The sequence below is a fragment of the Procambarus clarkii genome, chromosome 30 (assembly GCF_040958095.1).
Source record: "Procambarus clarkii isolate CNS0578487 chromosome 30, FALCON_Pclarkii_2.0, whole genome shotgun sequence".
Classification (NCBI taxonomy): Eukaryota; Metazoa; Arthropoda; class Malacostraca; order Decapoda; family Cambaridae; genus Procambarus; species Procambarus clarkii.
Window position 1 is genome coordinate 18,637,696 of NC_091179.1, and position 22,747 is coordinate 18,660,442.

At 33.9% G+C, this 22,747-nt stretch overlaps 2 protein-coding genes across 6 annotated transcripts; both read left to right on the plus strand.

The window, feature by feature from the left end:
- The first annotated feature begins 1,660 nt into the window (after positions 1–1,660).
- On the plus strand, positions 1,661–10,297 carry Ppt2 (palmitoyl-protein thioesterase 2). 4 transcript variants are annotated; one of them, XR_011230037.1, is made up of 7 exons: positions 1,661–2,026; positions 3,327–3,468; positions 3,821–3,925; positions 5,142–5,274; positions 5,628–5,768; positions 5,865–8,019; positions 9,800–10,297. XR_011230037.1 is itself a non-coding variant. In XM_045754017.2 (6 exons), the coding sequence occupies exons 1-6, from the start codon at positions 1,892–1,894 to the stop codon at positions 6,061–6,063; spliced, it is 855 nt and encodes a 284-aa protein (XP_045609973.1). In that variant the 5' UTR covers positions 1,815–1,891; the 3' UTR covers positions 6,064–10,297. The 4 variants fall into 4 exon arrangements, 2 of the variants coding, with proteins under 2 accessions (XP_045609974.1, XP_045609973.1); XR_011230038.1 differs by lacking the exon at positions 3,821–3,925 and having other exon boundaries at positions 1,812–2,026; XM_045754017.2 differs by having other exon boundaries at positions 1,815–2,026; positions 5,865–10,297.
- A 1,700-nt stretch (positions 10,298–11,997) lies between these two features.
- RagA-B (Ras-related GTP binding A/B) lies at positions 11,998–22,056 on the plus strand. Of its 2 annotated transcripts, XM_045754014.2 has the most exons (9): positions 11,998–12,148; positions 12,972–13,071; positions 14,150–14,216; positions 14,442–14,545; positions 15,690–15,808; positions 16,689–16,784; positions 17,860–18,074; positions 18,922–19,037; positions 19,529–22,056. In XM_045754014.2, exons 1-9 carry the CDS (start codon positions 12,134–12,136, stop codon positions 19,621–19,623), a joined length of 927 nt encoding a protein of 308 aa, XP_045609970.1. In that variant the 5' UTR covers positions 11,998–12,133; the 3' UTR covers positions 19,624–22,056. The 2 variants fall into 2 exon arrangements, with proteins under 2 accessions (XP_045609970.1, XP_045609969.1); XM_045754013.2 differs by lacking the exon at positions 12,972–13,071 and having other exon boundaries at positions 12,002–12,148.
- Positions 22,057–22,747: the final 691 nt, after the last annotated feature.

Genomic DNA, 22,747 nt, shown 5'->3' on the forward strand with positions numbered 1-22,747 from the left:
TACTGCGTGCTGTGCTCGCATTTAAATTGCCAGTCTATGGCTGCTGCTATCGCGGGGTGCTTGTTTGTGTTGCATCTGACCTTAAATAATTATCATTGAGTTGCTTAACATTAATAGCCAAAAAAGTAGCAAGTAGCGAAATTAAAAATTTGGGAGCGCGGGGCTCTCAAAAGTAGCCCAATTCGCTACTTGTAGCCCAATCTGGCAACCCTGTGTCAACTAGGAAATAGATCCTGAGCCTTAGCGGGATAATGAGGGGGCTCGTGACGTCATGGATAGTGCTCGCTACGTCACGAGGTGCTCGTGACATCATGAAAGGTGCGACGTGGAGACGCTAGGATTCTCGGGATGTCAAATGCCACATGAACTTATAGCTAGTTTTTTTTTTATCTACACTGTAATCTTTCCTATAGAATAAGGTAACATTGCTTTGTATACCTAAGCTTGTTAATAAAAAAAATTATATAACTAATAATATACAGTAATACTAATTTTATTCATACAATAAACAATTCATTAGACATATTAAAGTGGCAATACATGTTTTTCAACATTAAAATGCAATAGTTTGTATATGTATGGCATACCATTGTTCCACGTATCTGTCTTATCAACAAATCTACCATGCATATTTTTATTAACAAGCTAAGGTATATACAACAATGTGCTGCTACCCTATTCGGTATGAAAGATTAAACAGTGTAGATAAAAAAACTAGCTATAAGTTCATCTAATATCCCCATCTCACGAGACGGCCAGTCATACATGGAACCAGGAGAGAACATGAAATGTAAGACTAATCTATTATAATGCATCCACTAGCAAAATCTGGCTACAGCACAGGAATATCTTCCAATATTCCTGAGTGTATGAAGTGATCACAGAGCTCAAAGTACGTCATACCATTTGGTCTGAAATCATTGATAACAGGGTAATCACAGATATAGTGTTGGAGAGTATGTCCCAGCTCTTGTTCACAGAGTTTACAATTGGAATGTTCACCATTGGGGAATTCATTACTTGCAGCCACCTGTCATCCCAGGTTGATGACATCCACTTGGTGGATGACATCTGGAATATGGATGGGATGTCAGCTTAATTCTGGCAATTAATGCTACTGTTTATTAGATTTTTATACTGCCCGTACATATAATTCTCGATTCTAAACCTGCCATAGCACTTTATACTCATGCTTTCTGGCCTTTGAGTGTCAGTAACTGCTCCTCTGTCTTCCCTAATTTCCTAATTGATGAAGAAAATGACCTAGGAGTTAGGATCCACCAAAATTCCAAACCCGCCAACAAAAAATCCAAATCCACCAGCAAAAAAGTTGTTAAACACTATAATAATTAAAAAAAAGCTGAGTATATACACAGCCGCTGCTAGAAACTAAGGCTAAGCCCAAGAGCTAAGGCTTGGCTCTGCGAATTATATAAGGTCAGAGCTAAACAACTCTGTATTTAGCTGTTTGTGAAGAACTCTTTCACACATATCAATCAGCAGCACCGTATACCGTAATTATAATACCAGTGTTAATGTTACAGTGATCACGATATGAGCGAGTAAGACGCTTGCAGCTTACAATGCACTAGAGAATGTATTAATACTCGTCTTAAGTATACGTATACACATCTTAATTAAATTAAGTACACGTATGGCTTCAAGAGTGAAAGCGACCAAGTGGGCGCGCGCGCTCTCGCACTGGCGGGAATACCCCTAACTTTATTTTATTTATTTATTTATGCATATACAAGAATGTACATAAGGAATGTGAGGATACAAATATGGTAATTACAGTCTTGTAAAGAAGAACTCTTGTAAAGAAGAACTAAAGAAGAACTGGCAACGAGATGATTGACACTCAGCTGATCAAGTGTAAACAAACCCCGGCATGAAGGCCTACTCTGCGTTACCCTTCACCTTCTTCATTTGGTTATCGTGTACGGCCTACAAGCCGGTGGTTATCATACACGGCGTCTGGGACCTGAGGTTCAGCTTGGACTTCTTGGCAGATCAAATTACAGAGGTACATGGGAGTGCTTTAGTTAGTCGTGTATGCTTTCTTATTGCTTCATTATATCGGCCACCCAAGTGATTCTAAAATATTTTGAATGTTTAATGTACTAGTTTGAGTACATACAAGTAAAGATCAAATTCAGATGACGAGTCACAATAACGTGGCTGAAGATATTATGACCAAACCACACACCAGAAGATGAATAAAGTGCCTTGTATAGTTGTGAGCCTCTTGTTGACCACTTGTGACACAAAGATTATTGATGTGTGTATTTGTGTGGGTGATTAGATATGTATGTGTATGTATATGTGTATACATATATACATATATATATGTACATGTATGTATGAGAGTGTGTACATGTGTATACAACATTAATAATTTTGTAACTAGCGTCATGTGTTTCATAGTATTGAGGAATGCCTGTACTGTATTCATGAATATGTGTTAGTTTAAAACATTTATATTTACAGTATATGCATGTTTATTTGTTCTGGAATAGTTTAAGTATATGTGGCCATTGTTTCCTTATTAGTGAGTGAGAATATAATGTGTAATTATGTACTTGTAACGGTATTTTACCTGTATGTATCGGGTATACTTATATCAGAGAGTATATTTTCCTGACCAGGTATCAGTAATTGTAAATAATTCGCTGTAAATTATTTTCTATAAGTTACAAATTTTAACATTTAATTTTAATACTTTTCCTTATACTGTTCTGTACATTCATTAAAATTTTTCAGTACCAGTATTTTAATAGATGTCAATCCATGGTGTTCCATAACACTTCAGTGATCTTAGCTACCCAACCAAATTAATGCAAAGGGAATAGCCAATTAAAGTTGCAATTTTTTTTTATATTATGTGGAAGAGTTCCTAACTGCTTTGCAGGCAGGTAACTTTCGTAGATTCATATGAATTACTCATAGCCATGTAAAGTAGTGCTCATTGTACATAAATCATGTTTAATTTTAAAGAAATTTCAATCAACTGTATTGCAAAAACATGAGTTTGAGAAGGTTAAGTTTCATAATATGCTGGAGATACTGTTTTGTGAAGTAGAGAATAATAATAATAATACCTGTAATAATAATAATAATAATAATAATAATACCTGTAATAATAATAATAATAATAATACTGTAGTAATATTACAGATTAATTTACAAAATATGCATGATTACCATAACAAATTTATGCATAGGGATTTATATATTTTTCTAAATCCACTGTAATATATGTTTGTCCATTATTTTGAACTGTGTTTGACTTGAAATAGATTTATACTGTATATATTTTTTTTTAGTATCACCCAGGCACAGAAGTTCATGTTGTTGACATGCTGCATGGGTGGAAGTCTCTGGCTCCTCTCTGGTACCAAGTGAAAAGCTTCTACTCCCATATTCGGCCCATTATGGATGCTTCTCAAGATGGGATTATACTAATAGGTAAGATATGTCGTAGTTGTACTTTTAATTTTCTTGCATGAAATATGTTTGATATAAAGAACTAATTTATTGATTATTTTTCCTTAGGGTCTGTAGCATTTCTTAAAAGTATTAGATGGTGTTATAAATTCATGGCAGTTTAAACAAATTATATATGGTACATATTTATGAAACATCAATTGTTGTGTTCATAAGTATCTAATGATAGTTAAGATGAATAGTGAGGAATGTAAATAACATGGATGTACTCGAATTAATCTGTAACAGTTAGTTACAGAAAAGGTTACAGATGCAATTATAGTCATGTGCTAGAAATGTATATTGTCAATGACAGTTTTTAATGTTTTTTCAGGTTATTCTCAGGGGGGCATTATCAGTCGTGGAATTGTGGAGTCCATGGACCATAATATTACTACTTTCATATCCTTATCATCACCCCAGGCTGGCCAGTATGGAGGTTCGATATTTAATCCTGTCCTAACTAATTTGTTGTGTAAATTTTTCTCTCCTAATACTGTATACATGACTCATACAATTGCTCTCTGACCTTTGTACATCTACAGTATATGCATTTATCCATTGAGAAATTCTGGCTGCCTATTTCACCCAATACTTAATCTACTATCTATGCATGCTTTAATTTGTAGGCCATGGCTTTTGTAATGTATTTTGTTAGTAAGAAATGTAAATAATTATTTAAGTATATGAGGAAACAATATTTCAAAAGCATAACTGTAGGGCATCAGTGTTTAAAGGAGGATTGCAAAGGTAGCATGAACTAGAGATCCAGATTTAACATTAACAACTGGAGAAAAGAAAATCTGTAGAAGCCATGAGGAGGATTCGAACCTATGTTCTGAGTATTCCCAAGCACATGCCTTAGACCACTACACCATGACATAGTCAAAAGCAATGCAACCTTGGATTCAGCGGAATCCTCTAGGGGTCTTGAGGCTTCAATTGAAGCCAAGTCAGGATTTTCCTGTATTGCCCCTATGCATGAAATCCTCCATGTTCAAATCCTCCTCATGGCTCCTGATTTTCTCATTGATACGTCACATTAATGTGTTTTTTTTGTGCATACCTTGAGCATACCTGGAGAGGGTTCTAGGAGTTCTTCAATTCCACGAGTACCCCAATGTGCAACTGGAGAAAATATTAATTGTGAAATGTATACAAATATTCAATTAAATAATGAATTATTACAGTACAGTACAGGTAACTCCATCTTTGTATGAATGTGAAACTAGTTAAAAGATGTAGGTGACCTCTTAACAAGACATAAGTAAAATTAATGATCCTCTATACAGTACAAGTAGCAAGTGAAGGATGAGATAGTGTGGACACAAATATGGTGGATGACATGTTGGCTCAATTTGTTTTCATCAAGTCTCATTTGTTACAAAAAAATGAATCGGAGAGTTGTTTTCATTAATGTGAAAAGCATTAATTTTCACAAAAAGCACCTGAGAATATTGTTCAGTGGCATTATACACATTTAGTAATCCTCAGCACTAAATGACTATCAGCTCCACTACTTAGTCTCATGCGTGAATGCTATCAAACTAACCAACACGGGTAACATGCATAGATATATTGTTTGCAGTATTAAGTAGTTTCTGGAAAGATTTGTATGAAGAGAAGGATATTGCTAAATGTAATTTTCATTACAGATGACTTTCTGCGACTTATATTTCCACAGTACATAAAAGAGACAGCATATGAAGTTTTTTACTCAAGAGTTGGCCAGAGAGTATCTGTGGCTAACTATTGGAATGATCCTCACCATCAAACACTTTATTATAAGTAAGTATAGTACTGCTTAATTATAAATCATTCAGGCTGCCACTGTTATCTTACATGTCCATTAATTGTTTTTACAGACTTGACATTTCAAAAATGTCTGTACTCTGCACCAGAGTACTGGTACAGTACTCTATACAAATGCTAAAACATGTGACATGGGAAAGCACGAACACATTTGTAAACATTCTTGTTTGTAAGATGTACAGTATTATTACAAGATGATCTTAAAATGTGTTGCTGTGACACTTGTCACAATAATGGCCATAATAATATAATAATTTTGAATATTGATATTATTTTGAGCTTCAGGTTATATTTTTAATCCTAAGCTTGTTTAAAAATTTTATTTACAGGTACTCAAACTATTTACCTTATCTCAACAATGAGATAAATGAGTCATACCAAAAATTCTATCGTAATAATTTCATGAAACTCAAGAAACTTGTTCTGATTGGGGGCCCGGATGATGGAGTGATTACCCCATGGCAGTCTAGGTGAGAAACAAAAATTTTCAAGTTTGTGATTATTATTGTGATATGTTTTCAGGGTAATGTTATATGTATATATATATATTTTGTCTTTGTTTTCAGCCATTTTGGTTACTTTGATAAAGAAGAAAATGTAACAGAGATGAGAGATCAGTTTTTCTATCAAAATGATTTATTTGGCCTACGTAGTCTGGACAAAGCTGGGAAGATTAAGATGTATGAAGTTCCTGGAGTGTATCACACGGATTGGCATCACAACGTATCTGTTATCAAGAACTGTATACTGCCATGGTTGGATTAATTTTCCTTTCGTCAGAATTAAACACCATTCATCATCTTACTAATGATAGCTTTAATTTTGTATTATATGTTAATCTTTTCACCCATATAATTGTAAAATATAAATAATGTTGTTCTTAGCCCTCTAGTCCTCAGTTGTGCCTAATATGAGAAGTTCTGGGAGGATTTTTATTGTCTGGTGTTGAACTTCCACTCAAACATGCATGTCCCTCTGAAGATGAGGTCTCCATGCTCAGATACAATAGTGCAAATGGTGGCACACCAAAGATTTATGCACTTGAATAACTACTGGTACCTTCTTTACCTTGAAATCAAAGGTTGTTGAACTTCCTAGGGTTTGGTTTTCTTTTTTACTGCCACTCCCACTTGCTGTACATCTTTCAATGATTGGTGAATCCTGACTCTAAGGTCCTTTTCTTCATCAATCTACTGCAAGTTAATGTTGTTGATTTGGTAATTTAGATGCGCATTGTTTTGCCCCACATGCAAGGTCGTGTGTGTGTGTGTGTGTACTGTACACACACATATGCACACGCATCATGTGTATGGCACTGGGTGAATGGAAATGTGCACAATCATTACTGTCCCACCTGGGAATTAAACCCGAAATTTCCAATTGTGAGTTGAGAATGAAGCAAGCTGTACTACACGTGTGACTTTTAATCTCCAAGTTGAACCCCCCCCCCCCCCCCCCCCCCGTGTCATTTTTATAAAGAATTTGATTTATATGTAGCAATAATAGTGATCATAAACATACAGACTATGTCCATAAACTTAGTAATGTAACATTTGTTATTAGCTTCCTCCTTGAGTTGATTCCAGTTCTAGGTTATGGAATCAAACTTAAATGTACTGTAGTACATTTAAGTATTTGTATTTGTAGTATTTGTACACAACCAAGAACCACAATTCTCATCAATACTATGCAGGTTTTAAAGACATATAGGCAATACTTTCTAAGTGTTACTGTACAGCTATATTTTATAGCTGATTTTTTTAAAAAATATCTAATAAAAGTTAGCCGTCCTTTATATGTAGTAATTAATGTTGTGCAGTTACACTGAAGATGGTCATTAACATGAAGCTGATGTAATAATGTAGTACTGTGCAGTACAACTGTAATTGACAACTGAAAATTTCTCAATTGAATCTGTATTTGTGTTGCATATTTCTCAGTTGAATCTGTTACATATCTTATGTAACGGATTGAATCTGTTACATATCTTATGGTTTAAACATTAGTCTTTAGTAATTTCTAAATGTATTGGGCATATTATGTGTGTCCAATAAGCTGATGTTTATGCCTACAGCAGGATATGAGTAATTGTTCTCCAGGTGGTTCTTCAGATGTTTCACTGAATATATGAGAATGGATAAAGAGAACAAATTTCCTCACTGCTATTAAATATGTTATCTTTCTTTGGACATTTCTCATATGTATGGACTGTATTGAAAATATCTCTGCTCATTTTATATATACATAGTACAATAGACCTATATACTGTATTTAATGTCTTTAGTATGCATACTGTATATGCTTACAAACATCTATTCATACATAACACAGTATTCATATTAAATCTAAAAATAGCATTACTGTTACTCTTGTACAATATATTTATTCAAATGTGCAGTAATAGCATAATTTATTTATTTATAGACAAGAGGGTACATTGGGTTTATGAGAGTACATAGCATTGATGTTTTTACATTCTTGCAAAGCCACTAACATGCATAGCATTTCAGGCAGGTCATTAATCTAATGGATAATTTTAAGTAGATAATTTATAGCAAAATCTGAAGAATATCAACAGGTACATTGTAAGAAAATTTGAAGAAAGTTAATAGGTACATTGTAGCATAATTTGAGGATTATTAATAGGTACATTGTGGTAAAATTTGCATTCAACATGTTCAACAACCATGATACAAGTTGATAAGTGATTACAATCATGAAGTTGCATGGGTTTGGAGCATATATTGCAGGGGGTGGGTAGCACAAAATACAGTGCGAGTTTGAAGCGATGCATTCAGGATACAAACCTAGGACATGCCAGTTGTGAGCCGACAGCACCGATCACTGAGCCTTCTGTACTGGGTTTCCACAAGTGAAGTTAGAAGCGAAGCAATTACGCAATGCATTTTTGGCAAGGTGGACACCATTTAAATCTTCAGAATAATACTCTTACTCTGGATTTTTATTTTTTTTTTATAACCACCACCGAGTTATGATTAATACTCGTGTATACTATCAGTTTTACTTATCTTTATTCAAATTTATTTATGTTTTTTTATATACAAGAAGGTACAATGGTTGTGAAAGTACATACTGTACAGTATATTGATGATTAAGCTGTTCATTCTTACAAAGCCACTAACTTGCATAACATTTCAGACAGGTCAGTTTTACACACATGGTTTTTTTGTTTGACATTCCATTTGACATATCCTATGTCCATTCAATCTTCACAGATCCACTGAATACTTTTTCCAATTGACACCCATTCTTCATTATAGTACATTATCTTATTGCCTTGAATCTCTCTGAATTTGTCCCAAAATGGCCTTGAATCTATCTCGGTATATCCTTGAATCTCTCCTAGTATGGCCTTGAAGCTTGAGTTTCCATCATTAATCACCACTTAAACCTGGAAGTATTTCTGGGAATGTTTACTGTAAATTAATTTACCTGAGGGTCACCAACACACTAGTAGCTTTGATGAGGACAAGAAGCCAGTTGCTTGTCAAAGGTGTCCCAATTTGTCTTGATTTTTCTAGTTGGATTTTTTTTTAGATTAGTTAGATGCCATCATAGTCCAGCTGTGGGAGAGTCCTCCACGGCCTCACAGTCCAGAGTTCTAGTTGGATTATAAATTTTAGCAGAGTTTTTGGCATTTACGGCTTCAGCGGGTAAACAGTTCCATGGGCTTATAACCTTGTGGGCAAAAAAGCATTTTCTCTTTTCAGTTCTACATTGTGGCTTGTTTATCATGATACTGTCCAATTGTTCCTTGTTTGTGTTACATTTGACCTTTTGAAGAAATTATCTGGAATCGACATCCTCCAAATTAAGTATTTTAAAAGTTCAGATGAGATCTGCCAAGTCATGCCTGCTTTGCGGTGGTGTTAGCCTTGTGGCCCTCAACCATTCCTGATATGAGAGTTGACTTAGTTCTGGAATGAGTGTTGTTGCTTGGTGTTGAATATTCTCCAGAGCAACTATGTCTTTCTGAAGATGAGGTCTCCATGCTTGGATACAATAATGCAAATGAGGGGCACACCAGAGATTTATATATATTTATTTATTCTCTGCCCGAAACGCTTTGTGTAATAGTGGCTTTAGGCATTGTATGTACTAGCTCTATCTATAAATCTATCAATTTTTGTAAAATCTCTTGTATGTATGTACCTTACCTGAATAAACATTTATTTATATTTATTATTTATAGATGAATAAGTGTACAGTAAATTCTTTCCCTTAAAGTCAAAGGTACTCTTGATTATACGTAGGGTTTAGTTAGCTTTCTTTTTTTTTTTTTTACTTCTGCTTCTACTTGTTGTCAACTTTCAGTGAATTCTGCTCCTACTTGTTGTCAACTTTCAGTTCCTAACTCCAAGGTCCTTTTCTTCATCAATCTGCTGCAAGGTAAGGTTATTAATATGGTACTACTGTAGTTGGATTGTTATGCCCCATGTGCAAAGTCTTGCATTTTTGTATATTAAAAAGCATTTACCAGTCTTCTGACCACTTGTGGCATTCATACAGATCTTTTTGTATGGCCTTAATATAATTTTCACTTCCCACTTTACCATATATCTTAGTGTCATTTGCAAATTTGATGATGTGATTTGTAATATTATCATCTCATTAAGTGTGATCAATTAATTTTATGAAGCAAATAAATGACTTCTTACATTCTATAAACATCTTCCTGCCACACAGTACTGTACTGTCATTTGCACTATAAACTGGTAATGCACTACTCTACCAGTTTATTACAGTACAGGTTCATTATTCTCTCATACTTTATCATCACATAAACTTCACATCTCTTTGAATTTGGTAAATAAATTATCCCATTTGTTTCCCAAATTTATGTTTACATCCTAAAAAAAAAAAGTCATCTATACAGTATATTGTTCTAGGCCTTTGACTGTTTTGTTGTTGACCACATATTTGTGTGGGTATTCATTGTTACTGTTGTGTTATCATTGTAATAAATCTTGTTACATAACTTGTTTTCTTTTGTAACTCACCTTTAAAATAAAGCATTTTGCCTGAATTTGTTATGCCCTTGCAAATGACTGAGGAATGTTCTGTTACTTAAGTACCCCTTGATCAATGTCAGTACTGTAGATAAATTTTATTAACATCAAAGGCTAGTAGTTTTGTATTAGCTGTGTCAAAAGCAGCATGGAGTTCAAGTAAAGCTACACAAGTCCTTTGTCCCTGCCTAATCAAATATTCAGCAAAGCAGGGTTGTGAACTTCTCTTAGAGAGAAAATCATGCATGTTAGGGACAAGTTGCTGTTGTATTTGTAGCAATAACATGTTGACCACAATCTTCTCAAAATTCTAAATGCATATGCAGGAAAATAGTGTTGATCTATATTTGTGGGAACTTAACCTTGGTATTGGGATTATGAGGCTCTTCATTCATTAATCTTCAAAGATACCTCACTGTACCTCTTTATTTTGTACAGTTCTACCAGTTGGCTGCTAGATATGTTGGCAAAAAGACTCGAAAGTAACTGTAAAGTCAGGCTATGATCACCGGAAGAAGTTTCTCTGCCTTTTTTAATTGCAGTTTTAAAGTCTAAAGAAACATTTGACAGTTTAACATTGTCAGGAACAGGAAGCTGAACTCAGGCTTATGGAGGCTGTCCACCTTCCTGCCCCTCCCACCCTATAGGCTAACTACCAACCTCCAGGAAGAATGGCATAATAATATGGAAGTTTCTATTAATGTTGGTGTTAGCAAGATCATGATGTATATATATGTTGAAGTGTAATTGATATGCTAGCAGTGTTTGAATATACTGTACTGTATATTGTGAGATTGGGTGGTTATAAATAGGAGCTGCCTTGTATGGGCCAATAGGGCTTCTGCAGTTATCTTTATTCTTATGTTCTTATACAATTCTATAATGCATGTCAGCATAACTTGATATACTGTATTATAAATGGTGAGAAAATTAAAGGGGATTGAGTTCTAAGATCTAATTGTTATGTGTGGACTATATTTAGATGCTGCATGGGTAATACCTTTTAAATAATTTTTCACAAAGTACTGTGAAGAAAGCTTTGAATAAATGTGCAATTATAACTCTTGATTCTGTATACGTATATATATATTTAGCTAACTTAGTGATTGGAGTGGTGAGGAGCTATGCTATACAGCATTTTTATATAATTTTAATTTAAAAATATACAGAAAATGATATATAGAGCTTAGAAATATATCCGTAGATGCACAAAATTAAGTGGTTATTAAAAATTTTTTATTGATTTTTTATTAACAAGCTTAGGTATACACAGTAAAATAATCAATAAATCATTTTTAATTGCCACTTAATTTTGTTATGCAAGTGGGAGGTCGCCCATAGTAAAATTTACACCCACGGCTAGTTAGCTTGCATAATTAATATGGAACCATATTCATATGACATTCCCATACCCATATCCATAATTAATTGATATGGAGCCATACCCATAATTCATTAATATGGAGCCATACGGGCGCTGGCTCATCATCACATGACGGTAATTCCAACAATATGTCATCCGTCTCTACTTAGCTATATAGAAGTTGTAAATAGTTGATATCACTACCAAAAAAATTATCGAATGAACAATAAACACCGAATATTAAAAATAATAGCCTTTACATGACTTGATTGGCATTTGAGTAGTGTTAAAAATGAAGCATATGTTAGGTCTGTATCCCCCACGTGACCAATGTCAACAGACAGACGAGGAAGGAGGACCCTGCCCCTCTCATCACTAACTTTACACACAAGTTACGGCCAAGGACACCTTTCTTCCCGTCTCGAAGATACTTTACAGGCTAATGATGAAGAAAAAGGTTGATTGATGACAGAATCTTCGTTTTGCAAACACATTTTATGTAATAAGTACTTTTCCAAAATTGTGAGCTTTGATTTATGTGGGGGTATGGTTGATGAAACCTTCATGTGAATTCTATATATATAATTTGTTCATAGACATACAGTACTTTATAGTGTACTCATAACTTTGACATATTGAGGCACGAATTATCAGGAGAAAAGCGTAATTATATACATGGCCGTAGCAGTACTCCTAAGGCTTACTTACCTGTGAGTGCCTACGAGGGAGTGAAGTCTAACTGTATGCCCCACCAACTACCCTTGTTGTACTTGTTGCATTACAACTTAACAAATCTGACTTATTAATTCTTTGTCGAATCGGGCCTTAAAGTTGTAAATGGAGGCGGCTTCCACAACTTTCTCCTTTACAGCATTCCATTTGTTAACTACCCATCCGTTGCTGTGCCTCTGCAGTATACTAGTCTAGAGAAATGTAATCAATTTACTGTATTTTTTAAATGGATTTAAAAGATGTGTTTTCTAACAACTGAAAATTCATCAAAAGCCAGATTTCTTTTTCAAGAAGCTATATACAGTACTGTTGAGTATTTTAATTGTATTTACTCTAGATTTACTATTACAAGATTAATGTTCAGGTACACTGTACAGTACTTGATTAAAAACACTTTTCTAGAAAACATTTCAACCATCTGCTTTGATTAACAAACAAATACTGTACTGTACATGATTATTGGAATTTAAAAATTTCTATACATTAATCATAAAATTATAGGCAAACGTAAATAATTTTTGTTATTGCCATAATATTTTTCTTACTAGGTATTACTGATGGGTAAGAGTGGATCTGGGAAAACCAGTATGAGATCCATCATATTTGCCAACTATATTGCCCGAGACACCAGTCGCCTTGGAGCAACAAGTAGGTTTCTGCTTTTTAATAGGTGGACAATATTGTCAGTAAAGATATCTTAGGGTTTTCATTGGATTATTTTTGTTGCATTTCCGTGTGGTATCTGGAGAATTCCTTTGTGTATTGGTTTAATTTTTGCATATTTACTCATGATAATACAAAGATAGTTCTTATTGTTATTGTCATTCAGCCTCATTGACAAATTTTAGGTCATTTGAACATATTGTTGTGTCGGTGGAGGGGGATAATCCATGAGCAATATTTTATGAACTAATAAGCATATCTGCACAAAAATTTCTACACATACTGTACTTTCATGCCAAGGTATTCTTCTAGCAATTTAATTCTAACCTTAGGGTGATTTACACAAGCCATTATTATATTTATATATCACAGACTAGTAGGAATTTATTTATCCAGAAGGACTGTGATACAGGTAGATTAATAAATATCCAGACTGTATCTGGATACAGTATATAATAAAATAGAGCAAGTAGGTAGAGTATTTGCTTGACTGGATGGGCTCAGAACCAGTATATAAAAAGTTACAACAATAAACTAATTTGAATAAAGCTGTCCATGCTATCTCATCTTAAAGAAAGTGAAAGATGGAAGAAATTTGTTTATTAACATCAGAATCTATAAATGACATAAACTTTGGTGTATCATTGTTCTCGAAAGTAGTCGGCTACATTACTCTGTCACTGCCCAGGAATTGAACCTGGGACCATTGACTTGTGAACCGGCTTCATTGATAAACCCCTACACTACTGAACAACCAAATCTTCATACCTTTCTTTATACTTAATTACTTTGTTAAAATGTTGCAACCATACAGTATATCATTTATAGTTGACCATTCATATTTATAACAGATATATATATATACTGGTAATATTTAGTACAGTACTTACAAAAATATTTCTTTTGAGTTTATAAATAATGTACCTGAAGAGTGAAGAGTTAAATAAGATGTAAGAGTTAAGAGCAAATTTGTGATTATAAATTCCAGGTAGATAATACTGTTTATACAGCACATGCAATATTATGAAGTAATAAGGAATATACAATGTTTTGGCTATTTCAGTTGATGTAGAACACTCCCATGTACGGTTTCTGGGCAACTTGGTACTGAACTTATGGGACTGCGGAGGGTGAGTAGAACTCTTATCGGCAGCTTATTAGGCAGTTTACACGGTTGATAGTAAACTCTTGTTCACAAAATATATGAATGAAACATTATTACATTATTAAACAAAGTTATGAAAAATGGCCACAATAAATACAGCATGTCCCCATCTCTACCATCCTCATGTTTCCCATTTTCATGTCATTATTTAAATTAAATGAATATTATAGATGCCATTCTTTATTGACAGGCAAGAAGCGTTCATGGAGAACTACTTTGCTTCCCAGAGAGACAACATCTTCAGGAATGTAGAAGTGCTTATATATGTATTTGATGTAGAAAGCCGTGAACTGGGTGAGAAACAATTTTGACAAGTAGCGTTGTAACAGTAAACAATAGGTAATCTCAGTAGGGATGTCTTATGGTTTTGATTAGGTTTTATTTTCTTGGATATCTCACTCAATTGCTTCCTAGGGTAAGATCATTGTATTTGTTGGTCAGGATCAGTCAGGCAAGGTGACATCCTCACACCCAAACAGCAAAGCCACAAGTAACTTTTTAAAGTGTGTGGTCATTCTAGTGCTAGGAAGCACTGAAGACTCAATTCAGCTCAGAATGATGAGCAAAAGCTTGATTCATAAACATTCATCCAAGGTTCAAGGATGTCTAGGTTTGGGTGGGTAGCACCTATCACTTTTGTGGTCTCCTCTTTAGGTTAAATTTACCTCTCGGAACCTTTTTCATGCTTGTTTTTAATTACTGTACCTAAGAGTACAGTTGTTGATTTCCCACAGCTCCAGCTATTTCTCATAATGTTGCACCTATCTATAAAAATCATTAGAAACTCCATCTGAACAGTATAAAAGGAATTACCAATCGTGCTGTAATTTTACCATGTTCTGTGGGCAAATGTTACTTAGTGAAGGCTGCCAATTTCTTTTCTGCATACCCCACCAGTAGGTGTGCAGTTTTGGGTCAGTTTGAGGAGTTTGCTTGGACAGGCTCTCTCTCTTTTCTCTCTACCCAATTCTTTGTATATTTTGTTCCCTGCAGGAAGCATTGAGCATTATGTTGGGAGTCACGGAATCCTGTATGGTGCTGCCATCTAGTTGTGGTCAGGGAAGGTAGCCAGGTGACCCAACTGGTAGTTAATGAGGACACTTTATTAGTCATGTTATGGCAAGTACTGCAAGAAGGGCTTTGAAATTTTATGAATTGGCCTTCTGGCAACCATTCCAAGTGGGACTGAGTTGTCTTCAGTGCTTCTGAACACCAGTATAAACTTGCAAGAACCATTTGAAAAGTTTCTTGTACCAACATTAGAATGTTTATTGCTTAACAATTACTGATCCTATCCTATAGCCAGCAACATATATTTACTTAAAATTTTTGTATTGTGAGTTTTCTAATCATATATCAATCCAAGCTTTACAACTGAGCCTGATGTTTATTCCGGTTATGGTATGTAAAATTTATCCTCGGTATATATTTGTTGCAGAGAGGGACATGCACTATTACCAGAGCTGTTTGGAAGCCATTTTACAAAATTCTCCCGAGGCTCGTGTCTTTTGTCTTATACATAAAATGGATCTAGTCCAGGATGACCAGAGAGATCTTGTAAGTATTGTAACCATGAAGGCAAAATGGTCTGATATACCTTATAATTAATCATAAGTATAAGGCAATTGTTGCCAGATTGATGAGAGATTATATAAGATTTTTAAAGTGTGGGGAATTTATTCACATACCACCTCATGCTGTGTAGTGCAATCAATTCTAAATTCTCCTTAATGAAGGAGTGGTGGCATTGGTATGGGGATCCAGCTTACCAAATTACTTCTCCTTGAAGGGTTGAAGTGACCTTAGATCTCGGGCCTGCACCTGACCAGGCCTTGGGAAAGAAAAGTGTGCTAGTATGGCGGTGTGGAATGTTAGAGTAATAAAAGATCTGGAATGGGTGAACACTGTAGACTGAATATTTTAATGCAATTAAAGAATGTTATCTTTCATTAATACGTACAGTGTAACCGAAAATACCCGGACTAAAAAATGAACACCATCAATGTACATCATAACAGTTTCCAGAAAAATTGTCCTTCATGAATTTGCACTAAATTTGCATTGCTCTACGTGTTGGCTATGTTCAAATTGGCATTGTACTGTATAATAATTTACAGCTGATAGTGTTTATTTTTGCTATTCTTGTGCTATTAGAACCTTCCCGGTTTGGTGCCTTCTTTTGATAATTACTTGTGCTATTAGAAATAAAATATCTAGTATTCCAGATAATTTGTAGTTCTGGATCAGGTTCAGAATGATGTAATCTGGAGGTACAGTACCACTACTTTATTACATATTATTTTATTCTTGAGATATATTGGTATAAGGGGGCAAGGATTCCTTGGCCCCTTATAAATAAAGCTGGGGCTTTATTTATTTTAGTATATATTTTTATTGTATGGAATTTTCATGAATTGTTTTATTGTCATGAATTCAGATATTCCACGAGAGGGAAGAGGACCTGAAGCGTTTGTCAAAACCCCTAGAATGTGTCTGCTTCAGGACCTCAATATGGGATGAAACACTTTACAAGGTGATGTATATACTCTAGTTCATTGTAATCAATATTTTCACGTGAAAGGTTTGTTTTAGCTTAATGGAAATATTGCTTTTCTTTGTATTTTGGAAAATAAGAAGGTTCTTAAAATTGTAACTTATACAGTATTCTGTTCATATTTTAGTTCTTTAAATTTGTAGTGACTGCTGAATATAATAAGTATGCAGTCAGGATAATCATGGGTTTGATTCTAAAAACCTATTGATTAGTTAAAGATGGTAAGATATTCATTATAATAAACTTAGTAAGGAACAACCAATTGTTCACGTTACCCTAATGTATTTAAATATTTATTGTACTGTTTCTATGGCAAATAAAGATTAAACCTGATCAATTGGTGTTGATGTAAAGGATTGATGTTGCAATAGAACTAATTGTATTCCTGCATCAGCTTCTAGCTGTAAAATGTACCTGCGGATAATTTGAGGCTCGTTTCTTATCTTATAAGTAACTTAGTGTTGCCATTTCATTAACTCTTAAATGGCTCGAATCTGCTGGATACCTGCTCTCTATCTGCAATTGTCTCCTGTGCTTGAATTGCCAGATGCACACCACAAAGTAGGACTTTTAATTAAGAGAACCGCTTAAGGGTTAAGTAATCATGAATGGCAAAACTTTGGTCCTAACTCACCTAAGCAGTTTGCCATGATGAAAGTGTTGTGCAGATCACTTACGTAATGTTAACTTTTGTCCACTCTTAGTACTAACTTTGCTAGATTACGGCAGCAGAAGGCAGTCTAATAATATGGTGTTTTGTGCTTGTGAAGATATCTGTCCAAGGTTTCTGTTAGTTTTAATAAAGTCAAACTTGGTATAGGATAGAGCTGTGGAGTTCTGTTTATTTCTGGATCATTATTGCGCTTGTTTAATCAAATACGTAGTCAATTTTCTGGTTTACAACATTATCTTATATCAGTATATCTTTGACAAAAAGTTAATGCAATATTGTATTGCAAAATGTTTCTTTAATGTAAATATTTATTACCGAGTTGAATGTTTACTCCTTAGGTTTGCTCTAGCATTGTGTATGACTTGAACATTTACTCCTCAGGCTTGGTCTAGTATTGTGTATGAGTTAATTCCAAATGTGAAGGAGTTGGAACAAAACCTGAAGGATTTTGCCAATATCATTGATGCAGATGAAGTATTGTTGTTTGAAAGAGCAACATTTTTAGTCATATCTCACTACCGCATGCGGCCACACAGGGATATTAACCGCTTTGAGAAGGTCTCAAATATAATCAAGCAATTCAAGCTCTCTTGCAGGTATGTATTTGGTTTTAAATTATCATCAAATAAGAGCATATATTTCGGCCACAAATGTTGACTATCTTATATAATTTGTTTGGTGTTGGTCATCCATGGAAGCACTAACTTCTTTGTAAAGGGATTGCCCATTTCACCATTGTGGTTGTTTTGTTTAATCTCGGTCCCACTGCTCCACCACTTGCTAGCACCATTTTCTCCACAACGTCATTGTACATAACCAAATTTTGCTTCCTGTTTTTTAAATAATTTGTATTTATATCTGGGCTTTTTGTTCATTTTATTTTCCAATTGACTAATCTTTACACATGTACATCTTTTATTCTCTTATCATACTCCCTCTTTTTTTGTCTGTCTATTCAGTGTGTATCCATTTTTTTTTTTTTTTGTCAACTGCTCTTAACATTTGCTTGTCACACCAAGCGTTTACTCTCATTCTCTTACCTGCTTGTGTAATAACACATGCCACCATAGCATTCCTATTCTAACATTCTTTGTGTACTTCCCACAATATATTAATTTTCATCTGATTGAAGTCTCTCCTTCAAGTTCATTTTCAATTCTCTTTTTATCCGCCAACTCTGTCTCTTAATCTTAATAAACTTTTATTCTTGAATGTTTTTCAACTTTGGGGACATCGTCATCCATTTGCCATTCAGACATCTCAGATTTTGTTACAGTACAAGCATTCAGATACTTTTTTCTTCTTTCCACAAGTACTTATTACTATTATTCTGCCCAATTCATAGTTCACAATACAATTTGTATTCTCATCTTTAAAAAATATATATACAGTACAAGTAATAAACAGAAATTATTTAATATTAAAACACACTTTATCTTGCAGCAAGTTAGCAGCACATTTCCAGAGCATGGAAGTCCGCAATTCCAACTTTGCTGCCTTCATTGATATATTTACCTCAAATACGTACTGCATGGTCATTATGTCGGATGCATCAATACGTAAGTATGGTGAGAGTATTTTTCCTTTAATATTTAAGTACTGTATAGGTTTTATACTTCAACTATTTGTGCTGTAAGCATCTAACTCTCAAATTTTGTTTAATGTCATGACCAAGCATGCTTAGAGGTATATTACACTATAATATATTTCAAGGTAGTCGCCTACTTACACCTATCAAGGTTTCATAACCAAGCATGCTTAGATGGGTAATAATGCATTATATATTCTTAGATGGTCATTTAATCTTGCCAAGATCCCTGACTCTAGATATCTCTTTTTTTTTTTTTTTTTTTTTTTTTTTTTTTTTTTTTTTTTTTTTACATCTACACAATTATGGGAGAAGGCACAGCTAGTGTTACTGTATGACATTACTGTATACATTTACCTGTTGTAAAGTGAAAATTTTATCTGAAAAATAAACACTTGATCCCATAAAATTACATTTTATAATTTAAGTACACTATATTAAATATGCATATTTTTTCTACAGCATCCGCGGCAACCTTGATCAACATCCGTAATGCACGGAAACATTTTGAGAAACTGGAGCGAATGAGTCAAGGGCACTTGGCTCTATCTAGATAGGTTGCTGCTGCTGATGCTAAAATTGTTGCAGCTTTGTTTATCCATTGATTAATAAATGCCATAAATATATTTTTGCATATACTGTACAGTATTTAGTGTTGTGTCTTAACTGTTGTATACTGCTCATTTATACTGTGATCACTATGTCATAGAAACAACCGAGTTAACAGATGCATAATGTGGTACAGTATTATTAAAAGTTACGTTTTCAATTACCACTGATAGGCAAGAATAATTAATGACTTAAAAGATAGACAAACATTATGTATTAATGAAAATATTGAGTCAGGAATTTAAGGTTGTACACTTTCGATATGAATATGATAAAATCTTAAGAGAAATGGGCAACCCAAAAGGTTTGTGAAGAGGACCATTAAGCAAAACACAAAGCTCTGTTCAAAGGAGCCAACTTCTTTAAAACTGAAGCTTGACATATTTTAGTAAAGAATAATATTGACAGATAAATTATCAGTCTTGAATATCTAGTGTATGTCATTCAGTAACTTTAATTAATCTTCTGTTTATTTTTAATTGCATTAAGAAATGCATTAATTGATATGTTTTTATCATTAAATTGATCACTTAAGTAAAAAAAACTGTTTGTGCTTTTACTTTATTAAGTTTAATGAAAATAAGTAGAACTACTATACATGTTTTAAGAAATTCCTGATAAAAGGAATGGTGTGTATATAATTAGGATACCAGAAGCGGAATGATCACATACGGACTTCAGTATTCAAGCTGAGATATGAAGTCTTTTCATCATTGGTAACACCTATAAATGTATCATATCTGATTAAATTGATTTTTGTTTTATCTTAAAAGACTTCCAGATGTTGGATACATTATGTATGTAGAGTGCAGGGATTCAGCAGCTCTGGTGGGCTTACTTAGGGGATATAACAAAATTAATCTTGCCATTATAGTTAAGAGTATTGTATTTTTAAGTTTTTCATATTCTTGTGTGTCTTTTGTCCATGATTATTTCACTTGGTTTCCAACATTCTCAGTGATGAATTAATGAGCTTCATAACACAAGAGTGACTGAGTTCAAGAGGCATACTGGCAACATTTTCTGAGCAGCTCATGTTAGCTGGCTATGAAAGAATTTGTATATTTTAAATGGATGCTGCATTCATGGCTATACTTAACTGTTTTCCTGAGAAAATTATCAGCCACACATACACTACTTTTCTGTGTGATTGTATGGTGGTGGTCGCTCGTCGTCATACCAATACTACATCAGGTTTTATCTCATTCACACGTCTTGTTTATCTCTGTGCATCAGCTCTTTGTATCCAGTGAGTTTTATTTGATTTCTTCCAAATGTAAATACTTTCCTTGGCCTTTGTGTGTGTGTATGTGTGAGAATAATTATACTTGTATTTTTCCTGTCTAATATTTGATATATTATAGTAATAATGTATATGATGTTTAGTCTGTAATTATTATGAGGATTTAAAAGCGATCAGTTCTCAATATGCGCGATCCTGGTTTTATTTCCAATATATAATTACTGTACAAGAGAAATTTTCATTGTGTACAATTAGTTGTAAAATCTTGGTATTACTGTCAGAACTTTTAATTTTCTTGCTTTACAACATATAGCCACATTTATTGTGCTAGTTTTACATGCTGTACAGCAAATTACAATTACATATTGTTACCATTAGTTCAACATTACTGTACTACCAACTATCTGCCTTTTCTGAATGCAGTGACATCTATCACGTAGTGATGCTGAAAGGCAAGCAGATATCATTTAGCGAGATTCGGCAATGTAGCAAACGCCTTGTGCTTTGGTGTTTTTAAAGGCAAATCATTGTATTGCAGCATCAGATTAACAGTTTAATTCAATTTTCTTAAAATTTTCCATGGTAATTCACTGTGCTAATGAACCATACTCATCTCAGCACCGAGATAATAAATTTATTGACTTATAAATTTGATAAAATATATTGACATTGACACGAGTGATTTAAATTGTTGGGCATTCACCTACCCTTCAATTTACACATGGACTGAAGAGGTTTTAAATCTACATAGATCTTATTTGTTTCAAATATAGATCAATTTTTTTTTTTTTGGGGGGGGGGGGGATTAAACGGCATTTTGTGCCATTTTCTGGCTGATATCTTTGCCTACCATGCACTGGGAAATAGGATGTCTCCAAATATTATGTTGAATAGGTCATGTAAGGTGCCTTTTATTGTATGTAATCTTATATGTTTCTCTTGTTGCACTTGAAAAGCAAGTCATTATGAATGCCACATGAGAGTTGTTGCACAATATACTTTAAAAAATCTATGACTTGTGTACGAGAAATTATTATAGATTTTTAAGGTATGCTTATACTGGATTGTATTTTTTCAAATATATGTTTTGAATATTCCTATGTAAATATATATTAATTAAATCATGATTGAATGTTTATTAAGTTATTCACAATCTTTACCATAGTGTTGGGGAAGTCAAATCAGTTGAATAGAAGAGGTTGGTTTGTAAAATATGGACAACACCACATGATGAGATTTTGTATAAAAATAAAATTATAATTTTTTTGGCCCTTGAAAATGCATGAATCTTAGTAGCTCAGATTTCTGTCAATATTAATTTAATTCAAAATTTCACGAGATGTAATTTTATGTATAGTATGATGATTAAATAGTTTTTTTTACCGATTATCTTCAATAAATTCAATGCATTACTTCGTATGGATATAATAGGAATGGCTTTATATGCAGTAATGAAGTAATACATTGAATTGTATACCTGTAATTGATAATATTGGAACCCATTATCCTTAATCTGCATACTGTATAAAAAGTACATCTGGCAGAATTTTGTTAAGAAGACAATATTGATAAAAATCCCAAAAGCTGTAGAGGTTAATTTTTAAAGTCAATTTTCCTGTTTTAAATAAAATCTCACCAGATGTACTGCTGTATACCAATTCACTATTATTGAGGACAGGAAACCTGTTAGGATTATTGAGGTTTCTCTTGACTATTGACTCGCCTTTCCCTGGGTGCAGTTAACAACAGTTGCCTAAAACTCCTAGGTATATATGTACTGCTAGGTGAATAGAGGCATTAGGAGTAAGGTAATGTGCACAAACATCTCA

What these genes read in the sequence shown, in the direction of transcription:
- Ppt2 (XM_045754017.2), top strand. Translation starts at nt 1,892, where the DNA reads ATGAAGGCCTACTCTGCGTTACCCTTCACCTTCTTCATTTGGTTATCG. An exon ending in TGGCAGATCAAATTACAGAG is followed by an intron (nt 2,027 to 3,326) that starts GTACATGGGAGT and finishes ATTTTTTTTTAG; the next exon opens with TATCACCCAGGCACAGAAGT. An exon ending in ATTACCCCATGGCAGTCTAG is followed by an intron (nt 5,769 to 5,864) that starts GTGAGAAACAAA and finishes CTTTGTTTTCAG; the next exon opens with CCATTTTGGTTACTTTGATA.
- RagA-B (XM_045754013.2), top strand. Translation starts at nt 12,022, where the DNA reads ATGTCAACAGACAGACGAGGAAGGAGGACCCTGCCCCTCTCATCACTA. An exon ending in TGTAGAAAGCCGTGAACTGG is followed by an intron (nt 14,546 to 15,689) that starts GTGAGAAACAAT and finishes TATTTGTTGCAG; the next exon opens with AGAGGGACATGCACTATTAC. An exon ending in GGGATGAAACACTTTACAAG is followed by an intron (nt 16,785 to 17,859) that starts GTGATGTATATA and finishes TTTACTCCTCAG; the next exon opens with GCTTGGTCTAGTATTGTGTA.